General features: G+C 48.5%; 1 protein-coding gene across 25 annotated transcripts in view; it reads right to left on the bottom strand.

Annotated features, from left to right (window-relative positions):
* Nucleotides 1–19881, bottom strand: part of DDX4 (DEAD-box helicase 4) — a 1188488-nt gene that overhangs the window by 694081 nt on the left and 474526 nt on the right. For all 25 annotated transcript variants that reach the window (XM_063962294.1, XM_063962347.1, XM_063962463.1 and 22 more), the window contains one exon: nucleotides 886–936. In XM_063962294.1, the coding sequence (XP_063818364.1) occupies nucleotides 886–936 (51 nt within the window). The remainder of the gene's footprint in view (nucleotides 1–885; nucleotides 937–19881) is intronic.

Below are 19881 nucleotides of genomic sequence, written 5' to 3'. Positions count from 1 at the left end.
GGATCGCAGTAAAGTGCGGGCACAGAAGCCCCTTACTTCCCCCGTACCTTCGGCCCCACGATCCGGGAGGACAGCAGCGTGTGTGTGACTGACCGTTTGTGAAGGAACCGGAGCCTCCGCTGCAGTGACCCGGCAACCAGGGCGAGGGAGTATACAGTGCCGCTGGGGGTGACGGAGCTGCAGACAGAAAAGTCTATGAGACTTTGCCTGCTGCAGCCCTTGTTCTGTATAAGAATCTTCTTCTTTTCTTTTAAAATAAAGCTATCAATAGGCTGCCTGAGGCAGCCCCCTGTTAAGTGCCTGCTTACTGCATGGCACAAACTTACAAACTGAGCTCCTGTGCACGGAGGCAGGGTTATAGAGGAGGCGGCGCTGTGCATCCAGGGAACAGTCAAAAAGCTTTGAGCCTGTTGATGCCTCGGATCAAGATCCTACTCTATATCCCCCGATGTTAATCCTTGTGGAGCCCAGTGTATCCCGCAGCAGAAATTGTACTACCCTCTTTCATACGAGGGTCCCCTAGAGACTGTCAGAATAGGAGAATCTATAACACTATTTTCTGGCTTGTAAAAATGTATGCACTGTGTCTTGCCTGGAAGGGACAAGGCTTAATGACATCATTGTGTTATGTATAAGTCCTGCTTCCACCTGGGTCCAAGGGACTAACAGTCAATACTTCTGCACCTCTTTCTAGAACACAGTCATGAGCCACAGAGTAAAATAAAAGGATTTTTACTGCTCTATCGTATATTTTAAAGAGGTGCTACACAAGATTAAAAAAGCTTACATAAAGTCAGACGTACATTTGAGCCAACAAAATATTGAGAAAAAATAAATCAAATGCTTCAGGAAACATTTTGTAAATGTTGGCCAACACATTCCTACCTCCTCTCCATGAAGACTGAGACTGATTTTCATTTTCTCTTTCACCATATTCTAGAGAGGAAGAAAAAAGAAATAAACAGTAGGAACATATCTACTATGACCTAGGTCACAGTATAGACCAGAGATTTCCAAATGCCACCTTCAAGGCACCTTAAAATAAGAATTTACTTACCGATAATTCTATTTCTCATAGTCCGTAGTGGATGCTGGGGACTCCGAAAGGACCATGGGGAATAGCGGCTCCGCAGGAGACTGGGCACAAAAGTAAAAGCTTTAGGACTATCTGGTGTGCACTGGCTCCTCCCCCTATGACCCTCCTCCAAGCCTCAGTTAGGATACTGTGCCCGGACGAGCGTACACAATAAGGAAGGATTTTGAATCCCGGGTAAGACTCATACCAGCCACACACCGTACAACTTGTGATCTGAACCCAGTTAACAGCATGATAACAGAGGAGCCTCTGAAAAGATGGCTCACAACAATAATAACCCGATTTTTGTAACAATAACTATGTACAAGTATTGCAGACAATCCGCACTTGGGATGGGCGCCCAGCATCCACTACGGACTATGAGAAATAGAATTATCGGTAAGTAAATTCTTATTTTCTCTGACGTCCTAGTGGATGCTGGGGACTCCGAAAGGACCATGGGGATTATACCAAAGCTCCCAAACGGGCGGGAGAGTGCGGATGACTCTGCAGCACCGAATGAGAGAACTCCAGGTCCTCCTCAGCCAGGGTATCAAATTTGTAGAATTTAGCAAACGTGTTTGCCCCTGACCAAGTAGCTGCTCGGCAAAGTTGTAAAGCCGAGACCCCTCGGGCAGCCGCCCAAGATGAGCCCACTTTCCGTGTGGAATGGGCTTTTACGGATTTTGGCTGTGGCAGGCCTGCCACAGAATGTGCAAGCTGAATTGTACTACAAATCCAACGAGCAATAGTCTGCTTAGAAGCAGGAGCACCCAGCTTGTTGGGTGCATACAGGATAAACAGCGAGTCAGATTTTCTGACTCCAGCCGTCCTGGAAACATATTTTCAGGGCCCTGACTACGTCCAGCAACTTGGAATCCTCCAAGTCCCTAGTAGCCGCAGGTACCACAATAGGCTGGTTTAAGTGAAACGCTGAATCCACCTTAGGGAGAAATTGAGGACGAGTCCTCAATTCTGCCCTGTCCGTATGAAAAATTAGGTAAGGGCTTTTATAGGATAAAGCCGCCAATTCTGAGACACGCCTGGCTGAAGCCAGGGATAACAGCATTACCACTTTCCATGTGAGATATTTTAAGTCCACAGTGGTGAGTGGTTCAAACCAATGTGATTTTAGGAACCCCAAAACTACATTGAGATCCCAAGGTGCCACTGGAGGCACAAAAGGAGGCTGTATATGCAGTACCCCCTTGACAAACGTCTGAACTTCAGGAACTGAAGCTAGTTCTTTTTGGAAGAATATTGACAGGGCCGAAATTTGAACCTTAATGGACCCTAATTTTAGGCCCATAGACAGTCCTGTTTGCAGGAAATGCAGGAAACGACCCAGTTGAAATTCCTCTGTAGGGGCCTTCCTGGCCTCACACCACGCAACATATTTACGCCAAATACGGTGATAATGTTGCACGGTTACATCCTTCCTGGCTTTGATCAGGGTAGGGATGACTTCATCCGGAATGCCTTTTTCCTTCAGGATCCGGCGTTCAACCGCCATGCCGTCAAACGCAGCCGCGGTAAGTCTTGGAACAGACATGGTCCCTGCTGGAGCAGGTCCTTTCTTAGAGGTAGAGGCCACGGGTCTTCCGTGAGCATCTCTTGAAGTTCCGGGTACCAAGTCCTTCTTGGCCAATCCGGAGCCACGAGTATAGTCCTTACTCCTCTCCTTCTTATGATTCTCAGTACCTTGGGTATGAGAGGCAGAGGAGGGAACACATACACTGACTGGTACACCCACGGTGTTACCAGAGCGTCCACAGCTATTGCCTGAGGGTCCCTTGACCTGGCGCAATATCTGTCCAGTTTTTTGTTGAGGCGGGACGCCATCATGTCCACCTTTGGTTTTTCCCAACGGTTCACAATCATGTGGAAGACTTCTGGGTGAAGTCCCCACTCCCCCGGGTGGAGGTCGTGTCTGCTGAGGAAGTCTGCTTCCCAGTTGTCCACTCCCGGAATGAACACTGCTGACAGTGCTATCACATGATTTTCCGCCCAGCGAAGAATCCTTGCAACTTCCGTCATTGCCCTCCTGCTTCTTGTGCCGCCCTGTCTGTTTACGTGGGCGACTGCCGTGATGTTGTCAGACTGGATCAACACCGGCTGACCCTGAAGCAGAGGCCTTGCCTGACTTAGGGCATTGTAAATGGCCCTTAGTTCCAGGATATTTATGTGAAGTGACGTTTCCATGCTTGACCACAAGCCCTGGAAATTTCTTCCCTGTGTGACTGCTCCCCAGCCTCTCAGGCTGGCATCCGTGGTCACCAGGACCCAATCCTGAATGCCGAATCTGCGGCCCTCTAGGAGATGAGCACTCTGTAACCACCACAGGAGAGACACCCTTGTCCTTGGAGACAGGGTTATCCGCTGATGCATTTGAAGATGCGATCCGGACCATTTGTCCAGCAGATCCCACTGAAAAGTTCTTGCGTGGAATCTGCCGAATGGAATCGCTTCGTAAGAAGCCACCATTTTTCCCAGGACCCTTGTGCATTGATGCACTGACACTTGGCCTGGTTTTAGGAGGTTCCTGACTAGGTCGGATAACTCCCTGACTTTCTCCTCCGGGAGAAACACCTTTTTCTGTACTGTGTCCAGAATCATCCCTAGGAACAGCAGACGTGTCGTCGGAATCAGCTGCGATTTTGGAATATTTAGAATCCAACCGTGCTGTCGTAGTACTACTTGAGATAGTGCTACTCCGACCTCTAACTGTTCTCTGGACCTTGCCCTTATCAGGAGATCGTCCAAGTAAGGGATAATTAAGACGCCTTTTCTTCGAAGAAGAATCATCATTTCGGCCATTACCTTGGTAAAGACCCGGGGTGCCGTGGACAATCCAAACGGCAGCGTCTGAAACTGATAGTGACAGTTCTGTACCACAAACCTGAGGTACCCTTGGTGAGAAGGGCAAATTGGGACATGGAGGTAAGCATCCTTGATGTCCAGAGACACCATATAGTCCCTTTCTTCCAGGTTCGCTATCACTGCTCTGAGTGATTCCATCTTGAATTTGAACCTTTGTATGTAAGTGTTCAAGGATTTCAGATTTAAAATAGGTCTCACCGAGCCGTCCGGCTTCGGTACCACAAACAGCGTGGAATAATACCCCTTTCCCTGTTGTAGGAGGGGTACCTTGATTATCACTTGCTGGGAATACAGCTTGTGAATGGCTTCCAATACCGCCTCCCTGTCGGAGGGAGACGTTGGTAAAGCAGACTTCAGGAACCGGCGAGGGGGAGACGTCTCGAATTCCAATTTGTACCCCTGAGATACTACCTGCAGGATCCAGGGGTCCACTTGCGAGTGAGCCCACTGCGCGCTGAAATTCTTGAGACGGGCCCCCACCGTGCCTGAGTCCGCTTGTAAGGCCCCAGCGTCATGCTGAGGACTTGGCAGAAGCAGGGGAGGGCTTCTGTTCCTGGGAAGAGGCTGCCTGCTGCAGTCTTTTTCCCCTTCCTCTGCCCCGGGGCAGATATGAGTGGCCTTTTGCCCGCTTGCCCTTATGGGGACGAAAGGACTGAGCCTGAAAAGACGGTGTCTTTTTCTGCTGAGAGGTGACCTGGGGTAAAAAGGTGGATTTCCCAGCCGTTGCCGTGGCCACCAGGTCCGATAGACCGACCCCAAATAACTCCTCCCCTTTATACGGCAATACTTCCATATGCCGTTTGGAATCCGCATCACCGGACCACTGTCGCGTCCATAACCCTCTTCTGGCAGAAATGGACAGCGCACTTACTCTTGATGCCAGAGTGCAAATATCCCTCTTTGCATCTCTCATATATAGAAATGCATCCTTTAAATGCTCTATAGTCAATAATATAATGTCCCTGTCCAGGGTATCAATATTTTCAGTCAGGGAATCCGACCAAGCCACCCCAGCACTGCACATCCAGGCTGAGGCGATTGCTGGTCGCAGTATAATACCAGTATGTGTGTATATACTTTTTAGGATATTTTCCAGCTTCCTATCAGCTGGTTCCTTGAGGGCGGCCGTATCAGGAGACGGTAACGCCACTTGTTTTGATAAGCGTGTGAGCGCCTTATCTACCCTAGGGGGTGTTTCCCAACGCGCCCTAACCTCTGGCGGGAAAGGGTATAATGCCAATAATTTTTTAGAAATTAGCAGTTTTTTTATCGGGGGAAACCCACGCTTCATCACACACCTCATTTAATTCATCTGATTCAGGAAAAACTACGGGTAGTTTTTTCACACCCCACATAATACCCTTTTTTGTGGTACTTGTAGTATCAGAAATGTTCAAAACCTCCTTCATTGCCGTGATCATGTAACGTGTGGCCCTACTGGAAAATACGTTTGTTTCCTCACCGTCGACACTGGAGTCAGTGTCCGTGTCTGGGTCTGTGTCGACCATCTGAGGTAACGGGCGCTTTAGAGCCCCTGACGGTGTTTGAGACGCCTGTACAGGTATTAACTGATTTGCCGGCTGTCTCATGTCGTCAACAGTCTTTTGTAAAGTGCTGACACTATCACGTAATTCCTTCCATAAGACCATCCAGTCAGGTGTCGACTCCCTAGGGGGTGACATCACTAATACAGGCAATTGCTCCGCCTCCATACCATTTTCCTCCTCATACATGTCGACACAACGTACCGACACACAGCACACACACAGGGAATGCTCCGATAGAGGACAGGACCCCACTAGCCCTTTGGGGAGACAGAGGGAGAGTTTGCCAGCACACACCAGAGCGCTATATATATATATATATATATATATATATATATATACAGGGATAACCTTATATAAGTGTTTTTCCCTTATATAGCTGCTGTATAGATTTATCTGCCAAATTAGTGCCCCCCCTCTCTTGTTTTACCCTGTTTCTGTAGTGCAGGACTGCAGGGGAGAGTCAGGGAGCTTCCCTCCAACGGAGCTGTGAGGAAAAAATGGCGCCAGTGTGCTGAGGAGATAGGCTCCGCCCCCTTCTCGGCGGCCTTTCTCCCGCTTTTTTAAGGAAAAATTGGCAGGGGTTAAATGCATCCATATAGCCCAGGAGCTATATGTGATGTATTTTTTGCCATATAAGGTGTTTTTATTGCGTCTCAGGGCGCCCCCCCCCCCCAGCGCCCTGCACCCTCAGTGACCGGAGTGTGAAGTGTGCTGAGAGCAATGGCGCACAGCTGCGGTGCTGTGCGCTACCTTATTGAAGACAGGACGTCTTCTGCCGCCGATTTTCCGGACCTCTTCAGTCTTCTGGCTCTGTAAGGGGGCCGGCGGCGCGGCTCTGGGACCCATCCATGGCTGGGCCTGTGATCGTCCCTCTGTAGCCTAAGAAGCCAAATACACTCTGCACGCAGGTGAGTTCGCTTCTTCTCCCCTTAGTCCCTCGGTGCAGTGAGCCTGTTGCCAGCAGGTCTCACTGAAAATAAAAAACCTAATTTAAACTTTTACTCTAAGCAGCTCAGGAGAGCCCCTTAGTATGCACCCTTCTCGTTCGGGCACAAAAATCTAACTGAGGCTTGGAGGAGGGTCATAGGGGGAGGAGCCAGTGCACACCAGGTAGTCCTAAAGCTTTTACTTTTGTGCCCAGTCTCCTGCGGAGCCGCTATTCCCCATGGTCCTTTCGGAGTCCCCAGCATCCACTAGGACGTCAGAGAAATATCTATGTCATTTGGGCCAAGAATGGATATGATGAAAACCTTCCCACTGGGGTGCCTTGAGGATCGCGTTTGGGAACCTCTGGAATAGATAAGACCTTTATCAACTAGACAACTTATAAAAGTTCAGAATACTACAGTGAAGAATAAACAAATTATGTTAAGGTGGACCGGTCTGTAATGCTCCAATATTATTTGTTAAAAAATAAAGGCATAACCATGGGTTTAGGTGGTGAGCTGGTCACCAAATCGTCTTCCCAGCAGTCCAAGCTCCCTCTCACCCTCTATACCAGGTATGGGGAACCTTTGGCCCTCCAGCTGTTTTACTACACATCCCGGCATGCCCTGCAACAGTTTTAGCATGGACAAATAGCAAAAATGTAGCAAGGCATGCTGGTATGTGTAGTTCAACAACAGCTGGAGGGCCGAAGTTTCCCCATCACTGCTCTATACCATGCCCCAGCTACTGGCTGCAAGTTAACAAGTCCAACGCAAGGAGCAAGAGGACGGAGAAAGAACAATTGCAAACTCACAGTTCAAACACACACAAAAGTGGTAAACAAGTGAAACAACAAAAGTTCAAAACAAACGTCATGCATGGATTTGAAAAAGATTTTACAAATTTGAACAAAATCTTCTTTTCTCCTGTCAAAGCTAGACTGTGCAGATCCAGATGGAAGCTGAGACAGAAGATACAGTCTAAATCTAAGAGGCAGCAGTGTTGATGAAAAGACCCTGAAGATTCTGCGCGGCCAATCTGGACCCTTGGGATCTCTGTGCCGCACTCAAACTTCAATGGAAAGGTCTAGGATACTTCTGGGGCAACAACCAGGGGGGCACCCAGATCCCTGGTGCATGAGTAGTATCCTGGAAGCTGGTGGTTGCAATGAGACGTCATATCTGTGTCTGTTAGGCACCAGCAGCGAACCGGGAGTTGAATATCTGGGTGCAGGACCACTCACCTGAATTTAAGTCTTGGCGGCTGAGAAAGTAAGCTTCCCAGTTTTATTCTCCGTGGATGTACACTGCTGTTAGAGCAAGTAAATTATGCTCTTCCTACCAAAGGATGTGACATATCTTTTATGGCAGTGTTATTTCAGAGGATAACCTGATAACTTATATAGGCTACGGCCAAGTATTGTCCGACTGAACCTTGAATGGCTTGGGCTGGAAAAGGTGGAGCTCTAGGCAAAGAGCTTTTGAAAACTGCACTGAGCTCCAATATACTGATGAGTAGCCAACTCAGACTCGGGAATTGGTTAACTGGACACGATATTACATGTGGAAGTGCAGAGGCCCAAGCTGGCTCCTGAGAGGAGGCTGAAGGAACCTCTTCATGCGAAGCTCCAAAAACACTGTACAGACCGTTGTGTTCTAGTACTGGGGAATTACATACATCTACAGGTGTGCAACACAGAAGCACTTGCCCTCCCTGGGTGCCTTGCCCTTGGCAGACATAATAAAGCAATCCAAGCATTGCCACACACACAATTATAACAGTGGTGTATATCCTGTGAAAAGCACTAAATGTTGGAGAAACAGTAATAAATTATTAAGGGTTATGCAACAAAAACTGTAGTGTGAACACAGATAATTAAACCAGTGTACACTATTACCAAAGGAGAAAATAGCAGTTGTGTTGAGAGAAATTCAGAAATATAGGTCAGAGACAGGAATAGAGCAAATTTTTCAACCTCTGTTGTAAATCTATATATCCAAGCATACACTGCCACATTTATAATATTCCCTAATAGCAAAACAATAGCAGGGCATGCTGGGATGTATAGTTTCACCATAGCTGGAGTCTCAGTTTGGCCAGGCCTGGAACAGAGACTACAACAATAGTCCTATACACTTAAACAGGCACATAGTCAATTGCATGAAAATCGAACAAGTTATTGCCCAACTAACACCAACAAGGGAGAAAGGCGCTAAATGAATAACTTGACTGCAGGGAGTGAGGAATACAGGGAGGCAGGAGCCCATGCTTCCATCTACTGAGGTGCTTAGGGTCTGAGGCAGTCAATATAGTAAAATGCATGCAAACATCTCAGAGAGGTGAGTGAGCCCATCGGCAGGTAGCATACAAGAAAAGACATGACAAGGGGTGATGTAGTGGCTAATAGGGAGAGCCAAGCTCCCCTTTCCGGCTTCAACCCCAGGGTAGCAGCTGCTACATTTGGATAGTGAGCCATTGCCACAAGCTACCCTGGTGGTCTATAGTGGGGGTGCAGAGACAACGAGGAAATGAACACATATTACACTACACAATGCCAAGAGGGGGGCAGAAGCAACAGTTACACTGCAGCACAAAACTAAACATACTTTAAGAACCCATTTTAAATGCATCCCTGAATGCAGGTATTAAGTCCTTTCAGTAATGAAAATCATTAGACATTGTTCTAGAGCATTACTTGAAAAACAATTTACAAACTTTCAATTCCATTTTAATAATTGCTAACTGAATATTGACTATTTTTTGTTTGCTAACTTGGTGCAGGAACGTTGGCATCGGTGCCCATGGAAATCAGGAAATGTCACATCTATGGCATTCAGATTGGTCCTTACTAAATGCATTTATAAGTTCAAAGTGCATGTGTATGCCGAGCTTTCTTAGAATAATAGAAGGTTAAAATATCTGCTTTTCTGGTAATTAATATTTTGGAACAGAAACCTGTTCTTCTGAGATGTTACCTCACCATTAACTGCACATTTAGAATAATTATGAAGGTACTTCAAAACATACTTGCCTGCCTGACCCTCTCCATGAGGGAGAAAATGTTCTGTTCCTGGACTTTCCTGGTAACCTGTGGCGAGCTAGTTAATTGATAAGAAAGGTGTTTCACCACAGGCGATAGCAATTATACATTACCAGGAAAGTCCAGGAACAGAACATTTTCTCCCTCATGGAGAGGGTCAGGCAGGCAAGTATACAATTCTTTATGCTTATGAGAAAAAAAATTAATGATGCAGACACTGATCAACATTTAAGTCTATATGGTCTAGAAAGCCTTGCCTCTTTGAAACGGATGTGCGATTTCACACCTGCTCGCCTCTTAGAACATTTGTTGCAGGGTGAGCCAACTTGATCTCACACACAGGTTAGATATAAAAACAATCAGCATCTGATAAGAAAAAAAATAAGAATTTACTTACCGATAATTCTATTTCTCGTAGTCCGTAGTGGATGCTGGGAACTCCGTAAGGACCATGGGGAATAGCGGCTCCGCAGGAGACTGGGCACAAAAGTAAAAGCTTTAGGACTACCTGGTGTGCACTGGCTCCTCCCCCTATTACCCTCCTCCAAGCCTCAGTTAGGATACTGTGCCCGGACGAGCGTACACAATAAGGAAGGATTTTGAATCCCGGGTAAGACTCATACCAGCCACACCAATCACACCGTACAACTTGTGATCTGAACCCAGTTAACAGCATGATAACAGAGGAGCCTCTGAAAAGATGGCTCACAACAATAATAACCCGATTTTTGTAACAATAACTATGTACAAGTATTGCAGACAATCCGCACTTGGGATGGGCGCCCAGCATCCACTACGGACTACGAGAAATAGAATTATCGGTAAGTAAATTCTTATTTACTCTGACGTCCTAGTGGATGCTGGGAACTCCGTAAGGACCATGGGGATTATACCAAAGCTCCCAAACGGGCGGGAGAGTGCGGATGACTCTGCAGCACCGAATGAGAGAACTCCAGGTCCTCCTCAGCCAGGGTATCAAATTTGTAGAATTTAGCAAACGTGTTTGCCCCTGACCAAGTAGCTGCTCGGCAAAGTTGTAAAGCAGAGACCCCTCGGGCAGCCGCCCAAGATGAGCCCACCTTCCCTGTGGAATGGGCTTTTACAGATTTTGGCTGTGGCAGGCATGCCACAGAATGTGCAAGCTGAATTGTACTACAAATCCAACGAGCAATAGTCTGCTTAGAAGCAGGAGCACCCAGCTTGTTGGGTGCATACAGGATAAACAGCGAGTCAGATTTTCTGACTCCAGCCGTCCTGGAAACATATATTTTCAGGGCCCTGACTACGTCCAGCAACTTGGAGTCCTCCAAGTCCCTAGTAGCCGCAGGTACCACAATAGGCTGGTTCAAGTGAAACGCTGAAACCACCTTAGGGAGAAATTGAGGACGAGTCCTCAATTCTGCCCTGTCCGCATGAAAAATTAGGTAAGGGCTTTTATAGGATAAAGCCGCCAATTCTGAGACACGCCTGGCTGAAGCCAGGGCTAACAGCATTACCACTTTCCATGTGAGATATTTTAAGTCCACAGTGGAGAGTGGTTCAAACCAATGTGATTTTAGGAACCCCAAAACTACATTGAGATCCCAAGGTGCCACTGGAGGCACAAAAGGAGGCTGTATATGCAGTACCCCCTTGACAAACGTCTGAACTTCAGGAACTGAAGCCAGTTCTTTCTGGAAGAAAATCGACAGGGCCAAAATTTGAACCTTAATGGACCCTAATTTTAGGCCCATAGACAGTCGTGTTTGCAGGAAATGCAGGAAACGACCCAGTTGAAATTCCTCTGTAGGGGCCTTCCTGGCCTCGCACCACGCAACATATTTACGCCAAATACGGTGATAATGTTGTACGGTTACATCCTTCCTGGCTTTGATCAGGGTAGGGATGACTTCATCCGGAATGCCTTTTTCCTTCAGGATCCGGCGTTCAACCGCCATGCCGTCAAACGCAGCTGCGGCAAGTCCTGGAACAGACAGGGTCCCTGCTGGAGCAGGTCCTTTCTTAGAGGTAGAGGCCACGGGTCCTCCGTGAGCATCTCTTGAAGTTCCGGGTACCAAGTCCTTCTTGGCCAATCCGGAGCCACGAGTATAGTCCTTACTCCTCTCCTTCTTATGATTCTCAGTACCTTGGGTATGAGAGGCAGAGGAGGGAACACATACACTGACTGGTACACCCACGGTGTTACCAGAGCGTCCACAGCTATTGCCTGAGGGTCCCTTGACCTGGCGCAATATCTGTCTAGTTTTTTGTTGAGGCGGGACGCCATCATGTCCACCTTTGGTTTTTCCCAACGGTTCACAATCATGTGGAAGACTTCTGGGTGAAGTCCCCACTCCCCCGGGTGGAGGTCGTGTCTGCTGAGGAAGTCTGCTTCCCAGTTGTCCACTCCCGGAATGAACACTGCTGACAGTGCTATCACATGATTTTCCGCCCAGCGAAGAATCCTTGCAACTTCTGTCATTGCCCTCCTGCTTCTTGTGCCGCCCTGTCTGTTTACGTGGGCGACTGTCGTGATGTTGTCCGACTGGATCAGCACCGGCTGACCTTGAAGCAGAGATCTTGCTAGGCTTAGAGCATTGTAGATGGCCCTTAGCTCCAGGATATTTATGTGAATTGATGTCTCCAGGCTTGACCACAAGCCCTGGAAATTTCTTCCCTGTGTGACTGCTCCCCAGCCTCTCAGGCTGGCATCCGTTGTCACCAGGACCCAGTCCTGAATGCCGAATCTGCGGCCCTCTAGAAGATGAGCACTCTGCAACCACCACAGGAGAGACACCCTTGTCCTTGGTGCCAAGATTATCCGCTGATGCATCTGAAGATGCGACCCGGACCATTTGTCTAGCAGATCCCACTGGAAGGTTCTTGCGTGGAATCTGCCGAATGGGATTGCATCGTAAGAAGCCACCATCTTTCCCAGGACCCTTGTGCATTGATGCACTGAGACTTGGCCTGGTTTTAGGAGATTTCTGACTAGTTCGGATAACTCCCTGGCTTTCTCCTCCGGGAGAAACACCTTTTTCTGGACTGTGTCCAGGATCATCCCTAGGAATAGAAGTCGTGTCGTCGGGATCAGCTGCGATTTTGGAATATTGAGAATCCAACCGTGCTGGCGCAGCACTATCTGAGATAGTGCTACTCCGACTTCCAACTGTTCCCTGGATCTTGCCCTTATCAGGAGATCGTCCAAGTAAGGGATAACTAAAACTCCCTTCCTTCGAAGGAGTATCATCATTTCGGCCATTACCTTGGTAAAGACCCGGGGTGCCGTGGACAATCCAAACGGCAGCGTTTGAAACTGATAGTGACAGTTCTGTACCACAAACCTGAGATACCCTTGGTGAGAAGGGTAAATTGGGACATGTAGGTAAGCATCTTTGATGTCCAGAGACACCATATAGTCCCCTTCTTCCAGGTTTGCAATCACTGCTATGAGTGACTCCATCTTGAATTTGAACCTTTGTATGTAAGTGTTCAAGGATTTTAGGTTTAAAATTGGTCTCACCGAGCCGTCCGGCTTCGGTACCACAAATAGCGTGGAATAGTACCCCTTTCCCTGTTGTAGGAGGGGTACCTTGATTATCACCTGCTGGGAATACAGCTTGTGAATGGCTTCCAATACTGCTTCCCTGTCTGAGGGAGACGTCGGTAAAGCAGACTTTAGAAAACGGCGAGGGGGAGACGTCTCGAATTCCAATTTGTACCCCTGGGATACCACCTGAAGGATCCAGGGGTCCACTTGCGAGTGGGCCCACTGCGCACTGAACTTCTGGAGACGGGCCCCCACCGTGCCTGAGTCCGCTTGTAAAGCCCCAGCGTCATGCTGAGGACTTTGCGGAGGCGGGAGAGGGCTTTTGTTCCTGGGAACTGGCTGTTTGTTGCAGCCTTTTACCTCTCCCTCTGCCACGGGGCAGAAATGAGGCGCCTTTTGCCCGCTTGCCCTTATGGGGCCGAAAGGACTGCGCCTGATAATATGGCGTCTTCTTAGGTTGAGTAGCTACCTGGGGTAAAAATGTGGATTTTCCAGCCGTTGCCGTGGCTACCAGGTCTGATAGACCTACCCCCAAATAACTCCTCCCCCTTATAAGGCAATACTTCCATGTGCCTTTTAGAATCCGCATCACCTGACCACTGCCGCGTCCATAAACCTCTTCTTGCAGAAATGGACAGCGCGCTAACTCTTGATGCCAGTCGGCAAATATCCCTCTGTGCATCACGCATATATAGAAATGCATCCTTCAAATGCTCTATAGTCAATAATATACTGTCCCTATCTAGGGTATCAATATTTTCAGTCAGGGAATCCGACCACGCCAGGCCCGCACTGCACATCCAGGCTGAGGCGATTGCTGGTCGCAGTATAACACCCGTGTGAGAGTATATACATTTTAGGATATTCTCCAGCTTTCTATCGGCAGGTTCCTTTAGGGCGGCCGTATCAGGAGAGGGTAGTGCTACCTGTTTAGACAAGCGTGTGAGCGCTTTATCCACCCTAGGGGGTGTTTCCCAACGTGCCCTATCCTCTGGCGGGAAAGGGTACGATGCCAATAACCTTTTAGGAATTATCAGTTTTTTATCGGGGGAAACCCACGCCTCATCACACACTTCATTTAATTCCTCGGATACAGGAAAAACTACAGGCAGTTTTTTCTCACCAAACATAATACCCTTCTTAGTGGTACTTGTATTATCAGATATATGCAATACATTTTTCATTGCTTCAATCATGTAACGTGTGGCCCTAGTGGAAGTCACGTTTGTCTCCTCATCATCGACACTGGAGTCAGTATCCGTGTCTGAGTCTGCCATTTGAGGTAACTGGCGTTTTAAAGCCCCTGATGGCGTTTGAGACCCCTGGACAGGCACAAGCTGAGTAGCCGGCTGTCTCATGTCGTCAACTGTCTGTCGTAAGGAGCTGACACTCACGCAATTCCTTCCACAAGCTCATCCACTCAGGTGTCGACTCCCCAGGGGGTGACAACTGTATAATAGGCAATTGCTCCGCCTCCATCTCATTTTCCTCCTCAAACATGTCGACACAATCGTACCGACACACCGCACACACACAGGGAATGCTCTGATAGAGGACAGGACCCCACTAGCCCTTTGGGGAGACAGAGGGAGAGTATGCCAGCACACACCAGAGCGCTAGCTATATATATATATATATATATATATATATATATATATATACACACACACATATATATATATATACACACACACACATACATACATACATACAGGAATACCACTATAAATTGTGTTTTTCCCTTTATAGCTGCTGTTAGTATAAACTACTGCGCCAAATTAGTGCCCCCCTCTCTTTTTTACCCATTTCTGTAGTGCAGGACTGCAGGGGAGAGTCAGGGAGACGTCCTTCCAGCGGAGCTGTGATGGAAAATGGCGCCCGTGTGCTGAGGAGATAGGCTCCGCCCCCTTCTCGGCGGCCTTTTCTCCCGCTTTTCGGTGAGTTCTGGCAGGGGTTAAAATACACCCATATAGCCCTGGGGGTTATATGTGGTGTATTTATGCCAGCCAAGGTGTTTTACATTGCTGCTCAGGGCGCCCCCCCCTAGTGCCCTGCACCCTCAGTGACCGGAGTGTGAAGTGTGCCTGAGTAACAATGGCGCACAGCTGCAGTGCTGTGCGCTACCTAGTTGAAGACTGATGTCTTCTGCCGCCGATTTTTCCAGACCTTTTCTTGCTTCTGGCTCTGTAAGGGGGCCGGCGGCGTGGCTCCGGGATCGAGCTCCGAGGCTGGGCCTGTGTTCGGTCCCTCTGGAGCTAATGGTGTCCAGTAGCCTAAGAAGCCCAATCCACTCTGCACGCAGGTGAGTTCGCTTCTTCTCCCCTTAGTCCCTCGATGCAGTGAGCCTGTTGCCAGCAGGTCTCACTGAAAATAAAAAACCTAAAACTAAACTTTTCACTAAGAAGCTCAGGAGAGCCCCTAGTGTGCACCCTTCTCGGCCGGGCACAAAAATCTAACTGAGGCTTGGAGGAGGGTCATAGGGGGAGGAGCCAGTGCACACCAGGTAGTCCTAAAGCTTTTACTTTTGTGCCCAGTCTCCTGCGGAGCCGCTATTCCCCATGGTCCTTACGGAGTTCCCAGCATCCACTAGTACGTCAGAGAAAATAGGATTTTGATATCTACCGGTAAATCCTTTTCTCTTAGTCCGTAGAGGTTGCTGGGGACTCCGTAAGGACCATGGGGTATAGACGGGATCCGCAGGAGACATGGGCACACTATAAGACTTTGAATTGGTGTGAACTGGCTCCTCCCTCTATGACCCTCCTCCAGACTCCAGTTAAAGAACTGTGCCCAGGGAGACAGACATTTAGAGGAAATAATTTATTGTTTAACCAGGGTGAGTGTCATACCAGCTCACACCTCGAACATACCGCAGAATGTGGCATTCAATAAAATACCAGCCAACGGCATGAACAATACACAGCCACATGCTGAGAGAATATGTAACACAACCTGTGTGTCAACACAACCAATAAGCACCGCATGCCATGACATTAACGTCGTCAGCAACAGCCTGACAGAAAAGAAACACCACAAGAATGTAACCATAACCAATAACTGCAGACACAGTACGCACTGGGACAGGCGCCCAGCATCCTCTACGGACTAAGAGAAAAGGATTTACCGGTAGGTATTAAAATCCTATTTTCTCATACGTCCTAGAGGATGCTGGGGACTCTAAGTACCATGGGGTTTATACCAAAGCTGCAGACCGGGTGGGAGAGTGCAGACGACTCTGCAGCAACGATTGAGTAACCATGAGGTCCTCATCAGCCAGGGTATCTAACTTGTAGAGCTTAGCAAAAGTGTTTGAACCCGACCAAGTAGCCGCTCGGCAAAGTTGAACTGCAGAGACTCCTCTGGCATCCGCCTAAGAAGAGCCCATCTTCCTAGTAGAATGGGTCTCCACCGACTTCAGTAAAGGCAATCCAGCCGTAGAACGAGCACGCCGAATCGTATCACAGATCTAGCGTGCAACAGACTGCAGAAACGCAGGCGCCCCAATCACGCTGGGAGCATACCAGACAAACAGAGCCTCTGTTTCCTCAATCTGAGCCAAATTGGCGCCATAAATATTCAAAGCCCTGACTACATCGAGAGACCTTGAATCAGCCAATGCTTAAGTAACCACAGGCATCAAATAGGCTGGTTTCTGCGAAACATAGAAACCACTTTTGGCAGAACTATTATCAGAGTTCTCAATTCCGCTCTATCCACATGGAAGATCAAATAAGGCTCTTGTAAGACAAAGCCGCTACTTCCGACATCCGCCTTGCGGACGCCAAAGCATGACCACTCTCCAAGTGAGAAATTTTAACACAACCTTTCATAAAAGGTTCCAATCAGTGTGACACGAGATAACGCAACACCACGTCAAGGTCCCACGATGCAAATGGGGGCACAAATGGAGGTTGGATGTGCAGTACTCCTTCCACGAAGGTCCGAACTTCCGGAAAGGTCGCCAATTCTTTACTTGAAAGAAAATGTATAGGGCCAAAACAGCACTGAAATGGAGCCTAACTTTAGGCCTGCATCCACACCTGCTTGCAAAGAATGCCGGAATGCCCTTTTCCATCAGGATCCGGCGTTCAACCGCCATGCCGTCAAACGCAGCCGCGGTAAGTCTTGGAACAGACAGGGCCCCTGCTGTGGCAGGTCCTGTCTGAGAGGCAGAGGCCAAGGGTCCTCTGAGATCATTTCTTGTAGTTCCGGGTACCAAGTCCTTCTTGGCCAATCCGGAACGATGAGTATAGTTCTTACTCCTCTCTTTCTTACTATCCTCAGCACCTTTGGTATGAGAGGAAGAAGAGGGAACACATAAACCGACTGGTACACCCACGGTGTCACAAGAGCGTCCACAGCTATCGCCTGAGGGTCCCTTGACCTGGCGCAATATCTTTTTAACTTTTTGTTGAGGCGGGACGCCATCATGTCCACCTGTGGCCTTTCCCAACGATTTACAATCAGCTGGAAGACTTCTGGATGAAGTCCCCACTCTCCCGGGTGGAGGTCGTGCCTGCTGAGGAAGTCTGCTTCCCAGTTGTCCACTCCCGGAATGAACACTGCTGACAGTGCTATCACGTGATTTTCAGCCCATCGGAGAATCCTTGTGGCTTCTGCCATCGCCATCCTGCTTCTTGTGCCGCCCTGTCGGTTTACATGGGCGACCGCCGTGATGTTGTCTGACTGAATCAGCACCGGCTGGTTTTAAGCAGGGGTTTTGCCTGACTTAGGGCATTGTAAATGGCCCTTAGTTCCAGAATATTTATGTGTAGGGAAGCCTCCTGACTCGACCATTGTCCTTGGAAGTTTCTTCCCTGAGTGACTGTCCCCCAACCTCGGAGGCTTGCATCCGTGGTCACCAGGACCCAGTCCTGTATGCCGAATCTGCGGCCCTCGAGAAGATGAGCCCTCTGCAGCCACCACAGTAGAGACACCCTGGCCCACGGGGACAGGGTGATCAGCCGATGCATCTGAAGATGCGATCCGGACCACTTGTCTAATAGATCCCACTGAAAGATCCTTGCATGGAACCTGCCGAATGGAATTGCCTCGTAAGAAGCTACCATCTTTCCCAGGACTCGCGTGCAGTGATACACCGACACCTGTTTTGGTTTCAGGAGGTTTCTGACCAGAGATGACAACTCCTTGGCCTTCTCCTCCGGGAGAAAAACCTTCTTCTGTTCTGTGTCCAGAATCATACCCAGGAACAGCAGACGCGTTGTAGGAACCAGCTGCGACTTTGGAATATTCAGAATCCAGCCGTGCTGTTGTAGCACTTCCTGAGATAGTGCTACTCCGACCAACAACTGCTCCCTGGACCTCGCCTTTATAAGGAGAACGTCCTAGTACGGGGTAATTATAACTCCCTTCTTTCGAAGGAGTATCATCATTTCGGCCATAACTTTGGTAAATACCCTCGGTACCGTGGACAGACCAAACGGCAACGTCTGGAATTGGTAATGGCAGTCCTGTACCACAAAACGGAGGTACACCTGGTGAGGGGAGTAAATGGGGACATGTAGGTAAGCATCCTTAATGTCCAGTGATACCATGTAATCCCCCTCTTCCAGGCTTGCAATAACCGTCCTGAGCGATTCCATTTTGAACTTGAACTTCCTTATATAAGTGTTCAAGGATTTCAAATTTAGAATGGGTCTCACCGAACAGTCTGGTTTCGGTACCACAAACATTGTGGAATAGTAACCCCGTCCCTGTTGAAGGAGGGGAACTTTTATTATCACCTGCTGGAGGTACAGCTTGTGAATTGTCGCCAGCACTACCTCCCTGTCCTGGGGAGTAGCTGGCAAGGCTGATTTGAGGTAACGGCGAGGAGGAGACGTCTCGAATTCCAACTTGTATCCCTGAGATACCACTTGTAGAACCCAGGAATCCACCTGTGAGCGAACCCACCGGTCGCTGAAGTTCCGGAGATGGGCCCCCACCGCACCTGGCTCCACCAGTGGAGCCAGTGGAGCCCCAGCGTCATGCGGTGGATTTAGTGGAAGCAGGGGAGGATTTTTGTTCTTGGGAACTGGCTGTATGGTGCAGCTTTTTCCCTCTACCCCTGCCTCTGGGCAGAAAGGACGCGCCTTTAACCCGCTTGCCGTTCTGGGGACGAAAGGACTGTACCTGATAATACGGTGCTTTCTTAGGCTGTGAAGGAACCTGAGGTAAAAATGTCGACTTCCCAGCTGTTGCTGTGGAAACGAGGTCCGAGAGACCATCCCCAAACAATTCCTCACCCTTGTAAGGCAAAACCTCCATGTGCCTTTTAGAATCCGCATCACCTGTCCACTGCAGAGTACATAATACTCTCCTGGCAGAAATGGACATTGCATTAATTCTAGATGCCAGCCGGCAAATATCCCTCTGTGCATCTCATATATAAAACTACGTCTTTAATATGCTCTATGGTTAGCAAAATCGTATCCCTGTCGAGATTATCAATATTTTCAGACAGGGTATCGGACCAAGCTGCTGCAGCACTACACATCCAAGCTGAAGCAATTGCAGGTCTCAGTATAGTACCTGAGTGTGTATATACAGACTTCAGGATAGCCTCCTGCTTTCTATCCGCAGGCTCCTTTAAGGCGGCCGTATCCTGAGACGGCAGTGCCACCTTTTTTGACAAGCGTGTGAGCGCTTTATCCACCCTCGGGGATGTCTCCCAACGTGACCTGTCCTCTGGCGGGAAAGGGTACGCCATCAGTAACTTTTTAGAAATCACTAGTTTTTTATCGGGGGAAGCCCACGCTTCTTCACACACTTCATTCAACTCATCTGATGGGGGAAAAACCACTGGTTGCTTTTTCTCCCCAAACATAATACCCTTTTTAGTGGTACCTGGGTTAATGTCAGAAATGTGCAACACATTTTTCAT

This window comes from Pseudophryne corroboree, chromosome 1 (assembly GCF_028390025.1).
Source record: "Pseudophryne corroboree isolate aPseCor3 chromosome 1, aPseCor3.hap2, whole genome shotgun sequence".
Lineage (NCBI taxonomy): Eukaryota > Metazoa > Chordata > Amphibia > Anura > Myobatrachidae > Pseudophryne > Pseudophryne corroboree.
The sequence above is the reverse complement of the archived record's forward strand: the minus strand, read 5'-3'. Positions and strand labels throughout refer to the sequence as shown.